The sequence below is a fragment of the Oryzias melastigma genome, linkage group LG10 (genome assembly GCF_002922805.2).
Source record: "Oryzias melastigma strain HK-1 linkage group LG10, ASM292280v2, whole genome shotgun sequence".
NCBI classification, from domain to species: domain Eukaryota; kingdom Metazoa; phylum Chordata; class Actinopteri; order Beloniformes; family Adrianichthyidae; genus Oryzias; species Oryzias melastigma.
This window is the reverse complement of record NC_050521.1, coordinates 7853049-7875119: the sequence shown is the minus strand read 5'-3', so window position 1 is coordinate 7875119 and position 22071 is coordinate 7853049. Positions and strand designations below refer to the sequence as shown.

Genomic DNA, 22071 nt, shown 5'->3' with positions numbered 1-22071 from the left:
ACTGTTCAGCATAGGAAAGCAAGAAAAGAAAGTGGAAAATTAACCTCTGAAACATATGTGTCCAATTTAAAGCTTTTATTTTGTTTAAATTGTGTTTTAATTGACGCTTTGTTCACTCTACTATTATTCTTGTCTCTTTTCGTCTCTGCAGGAAATCAGAACGTGACCCTGCAGGTGTGGGACATCGGAGGGCAAACATTAGGAGGGAAAATGCTGGACAAATATGCGTACGGAGCTCATGTAAGGAAACATACATAACATGCACGTTTACACTTCTACGCCTGTCGCAACTTTTTGGGTAAAATATTTAAACTTTCCGTGTGGATTTTAGTTTATAGCACAAGTTTATGCTATATATTCAGCAAAAAAACTTTTAACCAAAAAATAAGAAAAAGTGTAATCATTTTACCAGCCATAAATGTCATAGCGTTTCCAAAAGTAGTTTCAAAACTAATATCAAAATCCAAAGTTTTGATTTGAAGTCATCAGCTTTTGCTGCTTCATTTAGAAGCAGGGCTTTTATCATTAAGGAATATTAAACTATTAAAAAATACCTTGAGTCCACATACTTTCAGATGATTTGGAAGTGTGTATACAATATATTGTTCATGTTTTATTATCATCTGACAATCTGTCACATGGCTGCCCTCCCTCACATTCTTAAACTTGCTGATAAGTTGGATCAGGTGATTCACAGAACAGAGTGACTGCACACACGATTCCAAGGATCCACAGTATGCAGGGCAGGTAAATCTTGGGGACCATGCGGGGTGGCGCTCTCCTAACCTGTCATTAGGAAACAGCTAAGTTGCTGTAAAAAATGCTTTAATGTAATAGAATAATGCAAATGTTTTTTTAGCCGATTGTACATTTCTTTTAATATTTCTTTCTTTCTTTTATTATCTATTTATTTTAAAATTTATTTATGTTATATGTTTTATGTGCACATTGCCAGACCTTCCTCAAAAACATAGATTAAAAAAAATTATCTGTAAAATAAAAAAAATAATAAAGTGATCAAAATTGGTACTGGTTGTTTTGAAGTTGCTAAAGTCTGTGCGGGTTTGTGTTAGGGGTGTGCCAAAATATCGACATTGCGATATATCGCGATATTTAGTCTTGCGATTGATTCTCAATGGGTTCTAACCAAGTATTGATCTTTAATTTTTTTTTGAAGAGGCTGTAAAACGTTATATTCATCATCCTTTGGTGAGACGTTCTTTCAGAGGTAGACACGTGGCGTACGTTGCTCACATGTGCCTGGCAGCTAGTTGAATTGTTTAATTTTTGTTCTGTTGTTTGCAAAAATTTTGCACTAAGTAGTGTCACTGCTGTTCATGTTTACTCATGTTACCACGGAATTTTACAGATAATTAAAATTAATTGTCAATGCTTGTCAAAGACATAGTATTACTGATTTGTAATAAAGTATCTATTATTTGTTGTACAAGATAAGACACAAGTTGTCTATTATGATTGTGTTCAAGCTAAAAAATAAATGGGGATATATTTACCTAAAAATATGTGTTCATCTGTGTATTGTAAGTTATTAGAGATGATTTTTATTTTTTTTTACCAGTTATCGCAGTATCACTATGTCAACGATATCATGAGCCATGAATCGCGTATTGCATCATATCGCGAGGTATCCAGTAATTCCCAGCCCTAGTTTGTATGGCAAGTCTCAGCTGTGTCCACTCGTTGTATTGTTGCTAAAGAGACGCGTCTGTCACTCCACAATGCCCCATAGTACAGTCGGTGATACAACATAAAACAAGACATCCTTCTACAGTGAACCAGCAGCACCATTGCACCGCTTTTTTAACAAGTTATTTATTAGTTGGAGCTTATTATTATTTTCTAAAAATGTGAACCAATTCAGAACAATGCAGTGCTGATTCGCTGCAGCAGTCCTTTTGCAGAAAGCTTAGCACTCATTGTATAGCAGCGTGTGTCCTGTAATCAATCATTGCTGTTCCGACAAGCTGGGAGTAATTGTTGGAGGTGTAGGCTGTCGTCAGCGTCCTCGCCTGTTGTGACAGTGGGTGTCTGTTGAACAAAAGCAACAGGAACCCTTTCAGTCGTGTTGCATCATGCACTAAACGTACAGGCATTTACTTTGGCTCTCATTCACTCCTAGACCTTTAGAAAAGCAAAAGTTAGAACGGCGATTGCTGTTTTAAGTGGTTGTTATTTCTCTCGATGTGATCCCTATCTGCTTACTTTTTCATTCATTCGTTCACTTGTCTGAGCGAACAACTCTTCCTGACCTGACTGCTCTGGCATTGTTGCATCACTGCTTCTGCAGGATTACTGGGAGAGGAGAAAAACAGCCTCTCTGCAAACATCCTTCATACATTAGCCTCAACAGTAGATAACCCAAGCTGACCTCTGATCTGCAGTGAATTCAGCAAATTTGTGCACAATTTTGAAGTATGAATGTGGAATCCAGAATTTTGATGAAAAATAAATCAACACAAAGGGTCACTAAATTGTTTAAAAGAAAAAACAATAATGAAACAATTATAATGTAGTCACAGAGGTGTGTTTTTATGAAAGGGTCAATGTGTCTATTAGGCTGTGGTCATAAATACAAGTAAAACTGCACGATGGGGAGACAACAGCAAAATCAAAATTTCTTGCCATCGCCCCAATTTTTTGGAAAATTGTTGGCATGGTCATAAATGTAGTAGACAGTGGCAGTCAGGCAGCTGTCAGGGTTGCCTGCTTTTCCAACACATTCTAATCCCCAAGTCGTCAAATATTGACATTTGGTTAACCCTTGTGCTATCCTAGATATGTTGATGTTGGTAGTGGGGTCATCTGGACCCCACAAGACAGTGTGCTGAACTTTTTTTTTGATTATTTTTACTGGTGTCCGTGGCAGACATAAAATCCTGTCCACCTACATCCACATTTGTCATGGGAAGGATAACACGTCAATGTAAAGCTTGGGCTATGATTGTGTTCAAGTAGTGATGCAACTATGCATTGGGATAGCACAAGGGTTAAGGACCCCCCCCCATCACTTTTTGACGTTTTGGGTGTCTCCAACTTGTTGTTTGTACAATGGGACACAGTACTGGACATGGACTGGTCCTCAGGACACTTCCAGTATCAGTACCCAAACCCGGTACCAGTTTGGGTCCGGTACACATCTGTAACATGTCTAGTGCCGGGTTAGGGTTAGGGACCAGTATTGGGTTCAGATACCAGTGCCACTGACCAATCTCAAGTTTTGGAGATAAATCGTGTGATTGCAGTAAATTTTTACTTTTTCTAAAAACTCAATGATTGCCGCGCAGTATGTACAAATGCAGCTACCTGTCCAATTTGCTGAAAAACTTGCATTTAGGTTGCAGCAGGGTGGAATTTTGGGATATGTACCCGTAACGTTGGGCAAGTTTTCTTATATCTGATTAGATAAAGCTTTTAAGATAAAAGTTTCTCATTAAAAACGAAGACTGGGAATTAACAATTAACAAAAAAGTCCAATGCTGAGGGAATTTGAATAGAAAAAAAAAGTTAGATTCTTTAAGACTCCTTTAGTTATATTAAAATTTGCTGGGACGTCAGATAAATGCTGGAGGGGATGTGGTCTTGTGGGAGACCATACTCACATATTTTGGGATTCTCTGAAATTGGTTAATTTCTGGATAGCGGTATAAGATGAAATAAAAAAATTATTATTAAAATTGAATTGGAGCCAACTTCAGCTTAGTTTGATAAGAGCAGTATTTTTAGATCAAACTGTAATTTTTATTTGTTAAGAATTTTGCTCCTCACTGCAAAGAAAATGATCACGACTTCCTGGTGCAAGTCACAGCCATCCACAATCACTCAATGGGAGAACAAACTGAAGATGTATTCAATACAGAAGAAATCAGCAAGTCTTCAAATTAAGTGACTTATTTAGGGGTAAATGGCTCCCAGTTCAAACAAATTCAAGGAATGAGGTGGCCTCGAAAAAAATAGACACATGTTTCCATGTGTTTCCATGTTTTTTCATGTTTTTTTTGTGATTTTGTTGTTTTTCTTGAGCCGTGGTGGAAGGAAAGCTACCTATGAATGTAAATGGACAAAGCTATAGGTAGAAATGCGGTATTGTGAACAATCTAAATGTTAGATGGAACCGACATTATTGTTTTTATTGTATTTACAGGTACCTGAAGAAAATGATTTTATGTCTGTATCTATTTTTTGTAATTTTTGCATGGTCTGACTATTGATTTGCACTAAATATTAATAAAACAAGTAAAAAAAAAGTTTTCTCTCACTAGAGAGATGTTAGATTTATAAACAATTGAATGCTAAAATTCTCTTTTTTCTCCATAGGGTGTTCTCCTGGTGTATGACATTACCAACTACCAGAGTTTTGAAAATCTGGAGGACTGGTTCAGCATGGTGAAGAAAGCCAACGAGGAATCTGATATTCAGCCTATTATGTTCCTGGTGGGCAACAAAAGTGAGTATTTCTAAAGTACAAAGACGCTCCTTTCATGACGCCACCATAGAAAAAAAGGCCAATCAAGAACCGTCCGTCTCTGCAGTGTTTCACAGATGTCACAGCGTTCCATCTTAGTCTTTTCATAGTCTACCCAAACTCATCCGGTTGTATGTGAGACTGCCCCTGGAGGCGCATCAGAGCAAAAAAATAGGCTTTTGTCTAACACTTGTGAAAGAGGGTATAGTCTAAATAAGTCTAAATGCAAATGTAGTTTGAATATATTATTGATTATATTTGGTTTGTGCCATAAAACAACACAAATTACGTTTTTTTTGCTGAATGGGATGGATTTTTGGAGAGATTTCTCGCATGCATGTTTCCTTTTGCGTTTGTGTGGAGGAGTGTGTGTTTGATGGAGGCAGGCATGTTTGTTAAAGCACCAGATAAGTGATCGGCATGATAAGATGGTTTTGGAGCGATGGGAATGCTGATGTTTGGGAACTGCTGGGAGTGAATGACGATGATTTAATATCCCAGGACCAGTGGACCCGGGTTACTGCTTATCTGCAGCCCACTACCTCCCAGTCGCTACTCACATGCACACCACCCCCAAAGACCCTGCCTGGTCGGAGCCTGCTCCACTGCTCTGCATAGTTAGTTAGGATGAGGACAACCAGACAAGTCTCCTGCTATCAGCCCGCAGCCATCCCCCATCTCTAAAATAAAGAGAAATAACGATGACTGCTTTTAAACATCCTTTTGATAGATGTGGAGTCACGACTGCCGCTGTGTTATTGTAAAGTGAATCCTCGCTGTGTGTGCGTGCAGTAATGACTGCCCACCTTCCTGAGCATTGATGAACGGTCAGCCGAATGGCGTTTGCACACAGGAAGGTCCCGTTAATGTTTCTCATTTGGGACCAAAGGTCATGTTTTAATTTCTCCGTCTAGAGCCGATCGTCTTGTCTGTGCATTTCATCTTCTAATGCTCCAGCTTAAACCGTGCGGCGCCGCTGTATTTAGGCTAGATCTTGTGTGTGAGTGTTCATGTGTGTACTGTAGTATTTAAATTGTGTACATCCTTCTGTCAGGCTCCTCAGTCGAGCAGCGCCCCACCTCCACTTCACAGTGGCGCTTCGTCGAGCGGCTCTATTGCTGAGCTTGGCCCGTGTGTGTTTTTTCTGTTCCTACAGCCTGAACAAAGAAAAACAAAACCCCTCACAGATTGCTCCTCCAGGAGCAATCAATTACCCAAGAGGAGTTTGTGAATCCTTGAATTCTTTAACGGAGTCCTCTATTTTTCAGAGTACTCGAAGATATGGACCATTTATATAGAGATGAGCATGTTATGTCAAAGTTGGGTGTGAAGCTGCTTTAGAACTGGCCTACATCAAGACCATAGTTTTCTGCAGGCACCAAAGCTCCTCTGACTGAAATATCAATATTGCAATATATCACAACATTTAGTCTTGGCATTGATTCTCAATGGGTTCTCACCAAGTATCAGTATTTAATTTTTGTTTGAAGAGGTTGTAAAGCGTTATAATTATCATCCTTTGGTTAGATGTTCCTTTGGAGGTAGATAGGGGGCGCAGGTTGTGAGACTGACTGTCACGGGCACCAATGTGTCTGGCAGCTGCTTGAATAATTTGATTTTTGTTTTTTTTTGTTTACAACAATTTTGCACTAAATAGTGGCACTGCTGCTCAAGTTGCTATTATAACACTGGATTTTACAAATTATTCATATTCGGTTGGTGTCTATGCTTTTCGTAGACATAGTATTACTGGTTTCAGTAATGTTGCACAAAAGTTTCTATTGTTTGTTAAACAAAATAAGACGTAAGTTATGTATTATGATTGTGTTCAAACTAAAAAAGAAATGTGGATATATTTTCCTGAAAAAAAATGTGTTTTAAATATTGTGAGTACTTGTCGCAGTATCACAATATCATCAATATTGTGAGACATATATCGTGTATCGCATCGTATCATGAGGTATCCAGTGATTTCCAGCCCTACTTTAAACATACTGAATGTGTACAGTGAAACGCTAATCAGGGAGAAACAAGCACAGGCCTCAAGATCAATATTCCCCCCCCCGCAGCTAAACAGCCTCTGATTCTGGAAAACAAGGGATTCAAGTACTCAACAATCAATAGATCATGAATACCATATTTTCCACAGTAAAAGGCTCACTTACAATAAAAGGCTTATATATTTATTTATTTATTTTTTTTTACAAGAAATTAAAGTTTATTTAGAGTTTCTTATGGTCTAATTCTGTCGAAGCAATTTTGAGAGGTACTTGATCTAAATGTTTTGTTGGGTGTTATAGTGAACATCCCAACATGGATAACATATAGTGGTGTTGAACTGTTTTTTTTTTTTTGTTTCTTTCTAGCTACGTTGAGAGTTAGCATATTCAAAATAACGTTTATTTTAGAGTCATCATTCTGGTGTTTTTTTTACGTGTTGCTAGCAAGGTTGGGAGTTACAGGCATTGTTGATAAGCTAATGCTTCCAATGTGGCTAAAGTGTAGCTCGTAACAAATAAGTTCTAGAGTTACTGTGAGTGAAGTTAATAAAGTCTGACTGACTTATAGACTTATTCCTGACTCTTATGTCTCACTTAGTTTGTTGTGTCCATATGACATAATTTAAAAAATAGACCATTTATTGACAGAGCGCCTTTTAGTGCGCCCTGTAGTGTGGAAAATACCAGATTTGGAAAAATAATAAGACCGTTAAGGTAGTTTTAGTTTTTTTAGATGTCTTTCCAGTTGCTCTTGAGCCAGGGCTTAACTGTGAAGAACTTATTTTCAACCACTTAAGGATCAGCTTTAGACCTATAAAACTAACAATAATGTCTACTTTTGCTGATCCAGGACAGTTTACAGCAGCAGAACAGAAGCAAAACCCATGCTTTACAAATTAGAAGCAGTTTTACATTAACTCTGACTGATGACTTGAATAACAGAAGGAATCTGAAAAAAGGTAAAAGCTTCAGTCACATGCACTCGTACTGGGGGTTGACTCGTACGAGTTTTTGGTTCTCCGGACCCACGGAGGATCGTAGAGAGGAGTGGCTGCATTTTAATTGGAGCGCAGGTGTCTTTGTAGTTCCCTTGAGGCTCAAGTGGCCACCTCAGGGGGCGTCATAAACATTGAACATACGATTGTTGTGCGGCAAGTTTATTGTGAGGTATTTGTGAGTTGTACACACTCATGCCACATTCAGTATGGTGCGGGTACTGGCTCCTTACTGACCATGAGCGAATGCTTATGTAGGGGGTGTGAATGTGATATTTAAGTTCCAAAATGACGCTCTGATTGTCTAATATTTTAATTTCTAACAAACGGTCTTCTTAAGTTGTCTTTAGGATTTGAGGGGGAATAAAAAAAATGAATAATTCGTACCACGTACCTGCGTCTCACCTACTTCCCCTTAGTTGTTGCTTAAGTGTTCACTATGATCTGTAACTTGCATCATAGTGGTATAGAACAACATGTGCTTGAACATTTTCACTCTACAGGTTCACCAAATAGTCAACAACCTTGATATTTTCTCATTTTCTAGAGTTATACGTTTTATATTCCTTGTGGGCATATAGCAACATCCAGAATCACCTCTGCAGCTCAATGTTTAAACAGCATCTTGAAAAGGATGTATTAACATTGGATGTTTTAAAATCATTAGAAAGCGTTTGTAGATCCTCCTCAAAACAGAACACAGCAAACCGAGTTCAAAAATACAAGCCAGTATTTTAAAACATGTGAAAAGAGCATTCATGGACGGTTAATGTGTTTGCAACAGGATTTATTATCACAAACAGAAGATAATCCATTTTCCTGAGCTGTGGTTCTCCACAAAAAGTAGGAATTTGCTTGAGGGTGGCTTACACTGAATGGGAAGAAACATCTGACATGGCAGAATTATGTGACTTCATACCATTTGTGAAAAAAACCAAGCCAGGTCTTACAGGGTTCTAAAACAGAACCACTTCTAAACTGGCTTTTGGATCAGATTAGTGAAACACCTGCTTTAAAATATGGAGTGGTGGATATTGAAAAGACAGTCCTATTATTAAACGTTATTTGGGCTTATAGGCAGTTTTTCATGTAGCTCATAGACTTCATGTCTGTGGATATCCGACGGAACAAACAAGAAGAATAAGAGGAACTTTCTTTGATGCTGGGTAGGTGTGATGGCTAACTACTGCATCGTTACACTCTAATAACAGGCCAAAAAAACTCATGCAACTCCAATTATTTCATGAACAGGTAATTATCAACATGAGACTCTATTTCCTCCAAAAGAAATCTGACTGCTACAGGAATATTGAGTTTTTTTATCAGCAACATTAACACAAGTGTAGCCTCTTATTTTTTATATGTTCTCTGCTTGTGCACGAGAAACATGTTTGCAGTATGTCTTATATGAATTGAAGGAGTATACTTCTTAATAATCTTTTTCAAACAAATGCAACCATTTACTTTCTCATTCTAGTCCATCTTCTTGCCTGAGTCTCTCCTCTTCTTTAGTTGTTCTGTACTTTGGGTGCCCATCAAGCATGACTGTTCCACATTCCTACGAGGGCAGATATTGGTCCCAAGAGTTGACATATTTGTGATGACTGAAATAGAAGCACACATGCAACAATGATCCAACAAAAAATTATCGATTTAAATCTATGTGTTACCATGAAACATATGTTGGAGATATTTTTTCTTCAACATAAAAACACTCTATAGATGCAATAATTGTAGTTTATGCATCAGGAAATTGTAGTTTTGAATTACAAAACACTCACAGAGTTTACATCACAATAACTTAAAACTGCTAGAATCTGTTAAATCAGAATTTTTATATTGTATGACGGCCTACACTAAAACCTATAAAGTTATATTACAGTAAGCAGATCATGCAAGCCTTGTGCTATCCTAGCTAGACATGTTTACATTAAAAGTGGGGTCATCTGGACCCCACAAGACAGCCCAATTAACTTTCTTTTAAGGATTTTTTTTTTTTATCTTCCTTGCTGTCCATAGCAGACATAAAATCCTTTCCACCTTTGTCATTGGAGAGATCACACATCTGGACCCAATAAGAGAGCACGAGGGTTAATTGAACCACAAATAAGTTATTCACAGTTGGTTGAATAATTCCTTCATTCGATAACATTATATATTAATAATCACTTGCAGTTTTTTCAGGGTACCGTCTTTTCCACACTATAAAGCCTTGTTTCCAATCAGTAGTCTGGTATGAAAGGAGTAGTACGGTACGTCCAGTTAATTCTGGGGAGCATTTCCACTCAGTTGAGCCTCGCTTCCACTGAGCAGTTTGTTTTCATGGCACATGCAAGGTGTAGGCTGCTAGGGTTTCATTGTGTCATTGCAGCTCACGATATAGTGATTAGGGGGGGGATACAGACACAACCATTGATTAGTACTACATAGACATGAACAATTGTTCAATAAACTTGTTCAGTAGACATTAGGGGTGTGCCAAAATACTGATATTTCGATATATTTGCGATTTTTAGTCCTCTGATTGATTCTCGATGGGTTCTCACCAAGTATTGATCTTATATTTTAATTTGAAGAGGCTGTTGTGCTGAGCGTCTGAGTCATGTGACACGGAACTGTTGAGCAGCTGGGCGCGCTGCGTTGGACATTTAATGGCAACGCACCCACTTCATTCAGGAAAAAGCACCGTAAAGCATGCCTGTGCACAAGTATCAGCCACTCAGTGGAAAAGAGGCTTATATTCCACTGGAGTAAAAGTCGGACTTTTGGGAAAAAGTGACCCATTCAAGAACTCGCTGAAAGTGTGTTTTTTAATGTGCTTTTACCACACTTAGTTCATACAGGTGCTGATACTAGTGCATGTACTAACAGTTGGAAGAGGCTTGGTGCGGAATGTCAAAGTGGTGCAAATCTCTCAAATCTTGCTCCATGTTTTTTCTGTCAGAGCTCTAATCCAATATACAAATGACTTGCTGTCATACAATTCTGGCCAGGCACAAACTGCAATTATTTATGTCTTTCATGATCGGTTTTCAAACCAGTGGCACTTACATGAATTGAACTACCCAAACATCAGTACCAAATCAGAGTCCCAGACTTGTCAAAGTTCAACCTGGTTTAACTTTTAGTGCAGATTCAGTTCCTGCATGCTTTGTACGTAGACCCCACAAATGGACTTAAAAACTTGCATAGCAACAAGTGAACACGAGAGTTTTTAGTGCAGAAATATGTGCGCTTATATAGATTTTTTTATTGGAAGCGGTGACTGAACGTGCGTCTCTGAGCTTGGTATGAATATAGCATCAGACTGAACAGCATTTCTTCTTCTGGGCTGCTGTCAGTAGCAAATAATGACACACAGCTACAGTGCCCTCTAGCGGTTATTACTGGGAAAATAACGAACATTTGAGTATTTATTTTTATAGAATCACAAATAAGTCACACCTGAGTGTAAGTCACACACCCGGCCACACTTTGCAGAAAAACATGCATAACTGATGTTGTTTCTGACCAGGAGGTCTTCATCAGATTGGTTTTGACACACACAAAAGCAGAGACAAGAAAGTCACAGTTCCATTGCAGTTGTTTGTTTCTTCCTCTGCAACTGCACCAAGCCATTATAATCAATTTTGGGTACCTTTGGAGAGGGCTGCTTGCACTTGGCATCATTGTTTATATGTTGTACCCACCTGTGCAGACACTTTTGTAGTTATTGTTTTGGTTATTGTTCGTGGTGTGCATTTTACTGTGTGCCCGCTTTAAACACTGTCCTCAGTGTTGTGTAAGGGCACCATTAGGGCAGACGGGCTCATTAAAGATGCTGTCCCCTCCTCTCCTTCCTCGGCCTGCCTGCCCTTCTGTGGCATGTCAGTTTCTGGGAAACAGCCTCTCCTTTCTTTGGGTGAGCATGGCTGGCTGGAGGTAAACCTGCTTGTTAAGCACTCATGCGCTGCACAGCCTTGTCATCTGCATGCAGCCCAGAGCCTTGAGTTAAATAATGGCATCACTTGTAACAATTCAGCCAGGAAACCCATAAAATGTTTTATTTGGGGAGCACATGTTTACATGCAGGGATTCTTACAAACTCGCACAACACAAGCAGAAATCTTTGGACGTATTCTATGAAGAATTATAGAAGAATCTTAAATTCTGGGTTCACTCAGACGTCTTGTTCACACTACAGCTTCACGTAGAACCATATGGCATACAGAATCCCCTCATGAGGAATAAAATCTGATTATACATCACATCAACTTCAACTTGCTTGTATTGAATTTATGATGCATTTCCCTTTAAAATAAAATATCTGATGTCAGCATTTAAAAAACCTCAAGAACCTGATGACAGCTGTAAGCGTTTCTAAAAGAAGATCACTCTCATTATTTTTGCAGCGACTGGCATAACTCATTAAAATTAGTGCACATATTTCTTTTAAGGCATTACGCCTAACATCATTTATCAATCCAATTTGTTTTCATTAAGTGGAGATCGCAGGACCCTTGCTCACTCTCCAGCCGTCACCCTTCCCGGTGCCGGGGCTCTTTCCCTCAGGAACGCTGGAGCATTCATCACTGGCCTGTACAGCCCTTATTTGGGTGACTTAAATGGGTTCAGTTCTCTTAACCCCTCCTCATCACTCACGGCTTCTCCTCTGTGGTTCTACCAACTGTTCACAGGCGATCCACTCAGACCTGCCATGGGAAACCTTCTCTGCAGGGAGATAAAGTCCCTGGGTGCAGGAAATGTTCTGCAGCTTTTTTTGCCTTCTCTCTCCTGCTTTACTTCATCTTTAAGCCCCCATCTTTGCTCATATCTCAGAAAAACTTCTACTTTCATTTCCACTCGATCGAAACCTCCTACAGATGTGAGGGCAGGCATCTTCAATGTAGCTTGAGTTAAATAGAAATAGTTTTTGTACTAACAAGTAATGGAGAAACAAATTTGATTCAGTATCAAATTGTATACCTAATAGAACTATTTAGTCAATGTTCGTGGTCTAGTCAGCAGCAGCAAGCCTCAAACACGCTAAGTTATTAAGTGCTGCTTGAACTGTGAAAATAGTTACCTCTTTAACCCTCGTGCTCTGGGGTCCAGGTGACCTCACCCTTACATTGAGGTGTTAGCCCTTCCATGACAAAGGTGGACAAGACTTCATTTCTGTTATTGGACACCAGTAAAGATCGAGAATCATTGTAAAAAAAAGTTCAGCGCACTGTCTTGCGGGGTCCAGATGACCCCACTTTTAATGTGAACAAGCCTACGAGCGGAAGGGTTAAAAGAAATAAAACCAACATTTCTGAGCCCATTGAGGCCTTTTGTTAAAATATTTCTTTGTATAAAAGGGTATGCTTCAAGAACTGGTGTCAAATTGAAGGTGTTGGCATCATGTATCAAAACCATTGACGGTATATGAGAGCAGGACTGAGTGGCTCCTCCCCCTCATGTTATAAACAGGAAGTAAGTATCCGCTCACTCCAAGAAGCCAAAATATGATAGACTTCTATAGAGGAATAAACAACTATTATTCAGTCAGTATATTTGTCAGAACAACCATCTTTTACATTTTTTAAAAATGTTCTTGCTAATTCTAACATTCTTTGAGAAAAGTATGTAGTCTCATCTTGAAAGTTTGAAATGTTTAAAAGATTCTCCCGGGTTAGCAAGTAGTAGGGACGTGGACTTAATCAACCTTACTCCTGACTAGTAAAAGTGGTTGCCATAGAAACATTGACTCAGACCGATTTGGACCAATCACTGCTTACCAACATCGTCTGGCTCTAACATGGTGGCGTCCGTATCACAAAAAAAATGTCGAGTTCATTGACTTTATATTGTTGGAGCCAGAAGTAGATCATTTTCTATGGAGGATGTCACACTCACTCAATACAATACTCATGTATGGAGTGAAATTGATTCATTTTAATTAATCAAAACAAAAAAGAAGACAAACAAAATATTATGTACACACTGTAGATACATCAAACTCAAAATGATTAATCATATACAGTCAATGATCAAAACTTTTGGAATGATACCCAGCCCTATAGTAGCTTCTTTTCCCTACAGTTGCACCCTTTCATTGACTCTGTTACGCTGTTGTGTTAGACAACATCCATGTGTTTGCTTTGTGCTCACTACGCCAGATCTCGCCGCAGACCGTCCGTCACCCTTTCCTCTTCTCTCTCCCTCATCCAGCCATGTGAAAGTTCAAATGTAACATATATATCCCTTATCTCTAGAATTTTTCATGAAACCTACCCTTGCCCAAAAAACAAAAACTGGTCTTGGGCTGTTTGGCCTTCTGACTTGGCCCTTGGGTGGAGCTGAAGTTGCCCCCTCCCCACCTCTCTCAACCCTGTCACCTCTCTGCCCCAGTAAAGCTGCCACAGTTCCTGCCTGTTCAGTGTAGGTCTGCACATTTCTTAATAGAGATGCTCAGAAGTGCAGAGGAGCTCAATGTGCTTCTGTTTTTGGTTTAGCTCAAAAATGTTTTTCCTGGCTCAACCCGCTCGTACTTAGGTCCTCTTACAACAAACTAAAAGCTCCTAATTGCCCCCAAGGGAAAAGTTTAGCCACAATAGACATGTGGTGGGACAAAAGCCCAGTACTCTTACCCGGCACCCTCACCCCTACTCAGATTGGAGGGATGAACACGTCAGCAGTGTCTGTTTTGCACTGTGGGTAGCAAGACCACAGGTTCAACGCTGTAAAACATTATATATACAGAGTATAAGGCCAGTAAGGCACAGCGCATGGTTGGATAGAGACCTGGAATGTTTACAGTTTACACCAAATCCAATCTTTCTTGTTTCTCTTCATGTTTTATTTAAGGTAAAGGTTCAGACTTGATGTCTGTATCAAATAGTCTCCATAACCACACTGGCTTTAGCCTGCTTTCTGTCTGTACGTCTGGAAAAAATGAGAAGTGGAGACTCAGGTTACAAGTTACAGAGAGATGAATAAAGACATAAACTTTAATATGCCGTGGTTGGCTGGGCAGTGTAAAATCCCAACTGTGGGGGTGTGTACTTACCATCAATCAGGAACATGTTATTTATTATTGCCGGGATTGCTCTTGATCTCTGCAGTTTTCTACCAAACCAAAGTCAATCAGGCAGCTGTGGGTCTGTGAAGTGGTTTAATCGTTGCAACTTTTGACCCAGCTCTGGACTCTGCCCCCAGATCTCTTGATTCTCAAGCCTTCTGAAACATGGAAAGTCCTCATTCATTTTAGCCATCTATAAAGCAAATATTGGTGCACATGCAGTAGATGATCAGTCTTCAAATACCTTCTTGTGTGGTAAGTCATGGGCCATTTCAGTTGCACAGCACAGCTCAGCCACCTGACCAGAGCGCAGCCTGGAACCCTCATCACACTCAGGCTCTACTTTATGTCTTTGCTGCTCCACAACATTGACATGGAGGAATTCCGGGAAGGGGCCATGCTGACACAGGACAGGGTAAATAACTTGTTGATGTGGATGTGGCATACATTATAAATGTATGAGGAAAGTCAACAGTTTTTTTTGTCCAAGTTTTTGTGCAGTAGATTCTTTTATGGAGTAATAAATCTCCTCCTTACAGTCTACTTCAGGTTTTAACTCATGTGAGCAGAACTATTTTTATGTTCCGCTCCACTGCTGGGGCCAGATTAACACACCCTCAAGCCCTGGAACTACAAATAGATTAACACTGATATACAACATGCAATTGTGAATGAAGACTCACCCCTGTTCTGTTTAATTATTATCGTTAAGCTGCAGGCTCACAGAGGTAAGTATTACTGCTCTCCCATAAAAGTCCACTTAGTTTAACAGCAACAGGAGAGCAGGAGGACATGGCCAGTGAAAGCCCGGCAGCGTCTTGTGCGGTCGGCTCAGAACTGGGCCTTTTGTTCACTTTTCATGAGTCCTAGGAGCCCTTTAACCCAGCCTGCAAGGCCCTTGGCCTCATGTTTTACTATGCCAGTGACAGCCTGGTGCTCCAGTTCGCTCTCAGCCTGCAGAGCTACCGCTGGACACTTGTCTTTTACGTTCCCAAACTGCAGAGGAAGACCACAGTGTTTAACTAGCTGCTCCAGGGTATCCGATTATGTTTTAAAGTGTGAATTCATGGCTCTGCTTGAATGTGTGTGTGCCTGCGCATGTGATGGTGTCTGCACATCGTTTCACAAGGAACGATCAAATGACAAGATGAGCTGTGATCAATGAGCTGTCGACAGAACACTTCTGACCTGGTGGAAAGCGAGTCCCCTGACGATCCCGGCCCCGCGCAGGCCACCAGGGCAGGGGCGCCGCCGCACAAAGAGTGCTCTGTCTCTGTCAGGAACCCCCCAAGGACTCCTGCACGGGCCCCGCTCACCTTGACAACACCAGGCTTACTAACAGCACTTCATCTGTCTGTACTCACTCACAAAAAGCCAAGATAACATTATAAACTCACACTCAAAACTCATTATGCTGATGATAAATGCTAATAATTCCGGCACAAGTTTACATTAAGGTGTATTGTGCAGAGTTTTGATTCATTATCATTTAGTCTTATGGCTACTTTTTCTATTGTCCAGACTTGTTAAACAAATTCAAGTCTGGTTTACGTGGTCATCTCATGCAAGTCAGTGTCCCTTAGTCATTTCCTTACTTTAACGTTTGTCTAATTGGGATTTTAAAGTTGTGCATAGAAGTAGCTGAAAGTGTAGATTGTATTCCTTCTTCACGTCTTAAGAATGACCTGTCCAAACTGTAACCCCGCCCCTCTCCAGATGAGTGCAGCCAGTGAAGTAGTAAGTATAGAAAATGAGTGGATGGATGGATGGACGTGGCATACTGTAAACAATGTCCACACTGTTCAGGTGTAATAAAATATTCAGCTTTTTGAATCTTAACCAACTGCCTAGTTCTAAAATAGCGTTGGAAAAATATGAGGAGGCAAACCAGCAACGCTTTGAAACTAATTATTGTTTGTTTAAAGTAATTATGCTGCATGTACAGTGTTCAGAACATGTTCGGAATAATAATGCTCAGCTCTGCTTCAAAGCCCCCTTTGAGTCATGTAAACCAGTTGGATTCAAGCATTTAAATGCTCCTCATAAACTCCGCTGGTCATTTTCTTTTATTAGCCATTTGTGCTGTTAAAGTTAATTTAATGTCTAATCCAATCACACTGCTTACAGAATAATTTATTACCTTTTACACTGGCAGTGGTTTCCCTGTATCTTGTAAAATAACTGTTTATGGAGAACCAAACTGCTGCTCACATTCAAACTGACTTGCTTACTACCTGACTCTTTTGGGGAAACTTTATGTATAGATATATATATATAGATATTTTTCAGGGTTCCTACAGTAAGGTGTTACAAAAGATGCTGTTTATGTTTGTGTTTAATTATTTTTTTCTCCAAAGTTGTAAACTAGAGTTAAGATATGAAACTTCCTTACACTGTTTTTGACAAAATGCCGTGTTATTGTAACTTTTCATTTACTGTTACACTGCAAGAACGGAATTTTGGGAAAGTAAAAATATCCTTGTTTTGAGAAAAACAATCTTATTTTCTGTCTTGCAAGACAAATAATTTTATCAAAAAGGTTTTCCAAAAGCGAAATAATCCTAGTTTGAGAAAACATGTCTTAGTGACTACAATTGGCCTCCTACAATTCCTACAGGATTTTTTTTGCTTATTTGAAGAAAATCTGCCAATGGATTAATAATAATAATAATAATACTAGTCCTGATTTTGCAGTGTAAAGTTTTGTCCCCAATGACTGTACTCATAAGATTTTGATGCAAAAATGTTCTCAAATGTAAAGGTAAAGGTTGGAAGTCTTATCATAAAACATTTATAAAGCCTCTTTATAAAATGTATTTTGACATTTCACTGTGCCACAATGTCATGTATAAATATAGAAACACTTTAAAATTAGAATAATGATTTACAGGTCATAATTAATTGAACACAAGAGTAATCGCATGACTTTGCTAATAAAAACAAAGAACAGCAGCAGCTTGTATTCTAATTTTTAGGTTGTGTAACTGACACATTAAAACACTCACAAGATCATAAATATTGTTACTGTACTTTTAATAATATCAGATTAAAAAACATAAAAGAAAATTTGTGTCCAAAATGTATCCGTATTGGATAGAAATGGGTGAATCTAGCCCTATTTATGTAGTATGGTAACACTTCAGATCTGATTATTACAATTATGTGATTACTCTCGGATATAGAATTTTTTGGTGGTCTTATGACACCCTTAGGGAGACTATGGAAACATGAAGAAATTATTTCTAAGGGGATAGCCCACCCTTCTGCATTTTTGTTTCCTTGCCTAAACACATGTCGTTAATAATATTATAGGGCCTTTGCAGAGCTTGGTGATGACCATAGACTGTATAACTCATAATATGGTGATGAGCTGAATAAGGTGTGTTTTAGTCCTGAGGATAATAGAGAAACCCTGTTTTTAGAGTATCTACTCATCATTGCAACTCTGCTGAATATAAAGAAGTGTCTCTTTCATTTGTTTAACCTGAATGCTGATTAACAAATACATGTTTATACCATGGATAGCTATAGCAAAATATTAATAATAATATTACCATTATCACAAAAAAGGACACCAGTTGGCTCTGTGAATAAAAACTGTGCAGTTACTTTTACATCTTTTCTACTCGACATACTTATGTAGAGATGTTGCATCTTTAGAACATCTACTGTGTAGTTTCATGTGCAATCAGTGACTGCAGAGAAAGTCCAGACCTAATTCCACAGATTCTTCAGGCAATCTTTCTGTTTATGTACAATGAAACACTCTTTTTGTTGTTTTTTTTGCCACTTAAACAAAGTGGTTACGATTAATCAACTCAATCAATTTTATTTCCTGTGATCTAACCAGATCAATCTGTCAGAGGTTTGTTGTTAATCAAATCAACCTATGCCATTACAAAATCATTGAAAATTTAAATAAATTGTTTTGTTTATACTGGAAGATACCACTTACTTGATGTAAGATAAGTTTATTTTACTATAACACAAAAAAGCATCACAGTGGATAATACATGTGATGCAGCAAACACTGATCAACCATCATTACAGTCCAATGTGTGGAAACAGGCTGAATTTAGCAAAGACATGTTACAGTGTGGTAGAATGTTCTAATAATGATCCTTTGGATTGTTCTGATGTGGAAAAGGAACAGTGGGCTGAACTTTAGGAAACTAAAATGAGAATGGATTTGACATTAATTCTTGTTTACTTGTTTGTGCACATATTTATTTACACTTGATTATCTTGAAGAAATACAAGAAATCTGGAAAACTTCACCTGCACTGTTCAGTACCAGGTATTCATCTCTGAGTCACACTGATGGAAGCTTTGGATAAAGATGTCCTGGATTGATTGTAGCTCAGTGAACCAGATCATTCAAAATGAACCAATATTGACTATAAATTGCATCAGCAACCTCAAATTATGACATGAATCCAATTGTTAAAATGAGTCGTTACATCTCTACTTAAAGCAGCTGCTGAGATTTACTTTATAGCATGAGTTTTGGGATGTTTTTTTAAACCCTACAGTAAGTGGAGCACCGAGGCCAGAAAGAAGAATTTGTCTGTACAGTTGTAAGTCATTTCATTAGGAGCTGGATTGATTTTGAATAATATAAATTGATTCATAGTCGTCATTTTAGGGAAACAGAGTCAAAACGGCGTAACCGAGACTTAAAGGCACTGTGTGAGGTAGTGATAGTTTTCTAGCCCTTGGGGTTGATTAAGCTCAACCCTGCTACTTCTACTTAATGGAATATGACCCCTCAGAGCCCCCGGGTTCCCACTAAGCACACACGGTCAGCCATTATTACCATACACAATCACATAGACACAATTCACATTTTCCACCATTTACTCTCCCCAACACATCCACTGCTGTTTAGCTTTAAGTTAGGCTGCCAGCAATTAACTGTGTTGTGCCAAGCCTGTTCTCTGGCTGTTGTTCCTGGACAAACTGTTCCAAGTGGTTCCGACCCGCCAGCTGAGCAGAACAGTGAGCAGGTGTCTCTCCTATCAAAGCCTGCTTTTAAAAAGTCCTCTGAGTATTACACACTTGTGTAGGATTTCAACTCAGTGAGAGAAATGGAGCCATAAATCTGATGTTTTTAGCTCTGCGGGATGTGACAGTCAAGTACTAAAAATGTGGTGTGCATTGTGATTTTTACAGTCTGGATTATGTCGCTCTGTATTATGTCTTTTCTGTCACTGTACTTGGAACAATTTGATTGAGATAAGTGACCTCTCCATGTAAGCCTGGACAGTAAATCAAAATGTATCATCATCGCGGTATCAGCGTGTGAGTATATCACAAAAGATGGCATAAACTGCAGCAAATGGTTACCGTATATGTTTGCACAAGTTAAAACAATCCCATGGCGAACTGAAATATTTAACTAATCAAAGAAAACTCGATACACGTTTGACCACGTGGACCCCTTCATGTTGTGGACTAATCGAATAGAGCCCTTTACGTCCCATGCCTGCCTCCTATAGATGTGGAGTACAATTTAAGTTGTGTTTATTTATTTAAATAAAACTGTCGCAGTGAAATGGAAATGATGTATTAGTCGTTTTTGTTTTGGTGTATCGGAAGTCTTTTCGTCAACGCATTATCGATTGCTACTATCCCATTGCACGTTTTCCTCATGTTTCGCAGCCCTAACTCCTCATACTCTGAATGGATATTAATTGTTGCAGAATTATTAATTTGATCTAGAACTGTAAATCTGCAGAAACAAAGAAAAATACGTTTAAAGGTAGTTTACTCCTCTACTAGAGTATCGACACTGATATAAACCTTCAAAACCTTGTAGAGAAATTTTAGTTATATGCTTGTTTTTCTAAGATTTACCTCAGGTAATTACGGAAAATCTACTTTAATTTCCTGTTAATTCAACAGTAGTATAGTGTATGGATTTTTGATTATTTTTATCCATACACTTTAAGATATATTGTATGGAATTTTGGTATCAATCAGCTAAGGATTGTGTTAAAATAAGACTATGAGAATTCGCTCGTTTCCACTGAGCGATGCAGACTAGACTGGACCAAACCAGTTCGGTATTTTGAGTGTATCCATTAAAAAATTGAGCCATTAGGCTGGACCAATTTGTACCATTTTTGGTTTGGTGTTGGTTGCAGGTCCATAGATTAATGGAATGGACCCTTTAGGGCGGAGCTTCTGTTGTCAAAAGTTGTAAATCATTGATTGGTGGAAAGGTTTTACGACCACAGCAAATGTCCAACCACCACTTTTCCTGTCTCAAGTTCCACGTTGAAAATTTTAACTGTATTCTTCTTCGCCTCCTGGAATCTTTCTGCAAAGAATATTACATTTTTTGCATTCAGTATTCTTCCCTTATTTGTGGTGGTTAGGGACCAGAGACAGGCGGAATCTGCGAATACGGACAACTGCTGCTGTTGCATCGTTTTGACACACAGCTACGTCATCGGTCTACACTCCGCATGCGCCTTGATGGTCCAACACTCGATGGAAACGCTCACTTGAATTGCCCGGACCATTCTAAGCCGACCAGGAGCGGACCGGTGCGGTCCAGACCCCTCCGAGGAAACAAGGCATAACAGACTGATATTTGTCTCGTTTCTGGAGTGTCAAAATGCAGCTGAAAGGATTCTTTCCACAAAGAAGTCAAGTTATTTACATCAATTGTTTCTTCTTATTTGGTTGTACCTCCATTTAATATGTCATTAAAAATAGCATCCCAATTATTTACAGTAAAAAAATCCCAGTTTATTCACAAGATATCAATCTCCCAACTGTTGCCGGGCTCAGCTTAATGATAGACAGAGCTTTTAAATGAGCATTGATGGTGACCAGAGCGAGGGAGCGCCATTTCTCTAGACGAGTAATGACCCCCTCAGCTATCTCTATGTGCTCAGAGGCCCAAACAGTTTATTTCATATTGCGGCTACTTCCTAGGGCTTGTTATGCTGATGCGCACTTTGACAGAAACAGAGGAAAACCAGATCATTGAAGGAAGATTGCTTTTACCTGATAAGTAGAAATGGATACATTAGCGAGAGAAATGGAGCAAAAGACTAAAACTTTGGGATTAGGGTTTTATTTGGTTTACGCAGACAAATGTCACAGGCTGAAATGTTTTTTTGTGTTTATAAAGTGAACACATCCACAATATAACTGAGGAACTAAATGCTTTGTGAAAGAACGGATTTCTTGCATTTGAGCATTAGAAGAGTTTGCATAATTTTCCATTGATAAACATTCATAAGAAGTTGGAATTTAGTTGGGAAAATAATGTATATCTAAATGTAGCTTACTTTATGATTTGGTGCTTTGTTAAAATATAGTAATTGATTAAAAAAAATAGAAGAAACCCATGTTTTCTAGACAAAAACATTTTTGTATGAGATTATCAGATTGCCTTGAGTCGTTGAAACAGCAATCTACACTTGCTCTATTTGTTTTTATTATTCAAAGCTTAAAGAACATTAAAAAACAGATATTTAAAGTATGAGCAAAAGATGAAGTACTTTCCTAACTAAAAATGTGATAATTTTTGAG

General features: G+C 38.7%; 1 protein-coding gene and 1 long non-coding RNA gene across 2 annotated transcripts in view; one reads left to right on the top strand and one right to left on the bottom strand.

Annotated features, from left to right (window-relative positions):
* rab28 (RAB28, member RAS oncogene family) overlaps nucleotides 1-22071 on the top strand; it is a 44125-nt gene that overhangs the window by 14645 nt on the left and 7409 nt on the right. The window contains exons 3-4 of the mRNA XM_024283635.2: nucleotides 152-240; nucleotides 4336-4465. Of these exons, the coding sequence (XP_024139403.1) occupies nucleotides 152-240; nucleotides 4336-4465 (219 nt within the window). The remainder of the gene's footprint in view (nucleotides 1-151; nucleotides 241-4335; nucleotides 4466-22071) is intronic.
* On the bottom strand, nucleotides 14286-16096 carry LOC118599245. The gene is made up of 4 exons (XR_004948541.1): nucleotides 15712-16096; nucleotides 14768-14923; nucleotides 14512-14681; nucleotides 14286-14387 (listed from the first exon to the last, which is right to left on the bottom strand). It is a non-coding gene; the product is annotated as an uncharacterized LOC118599245 (long non-coding RNA).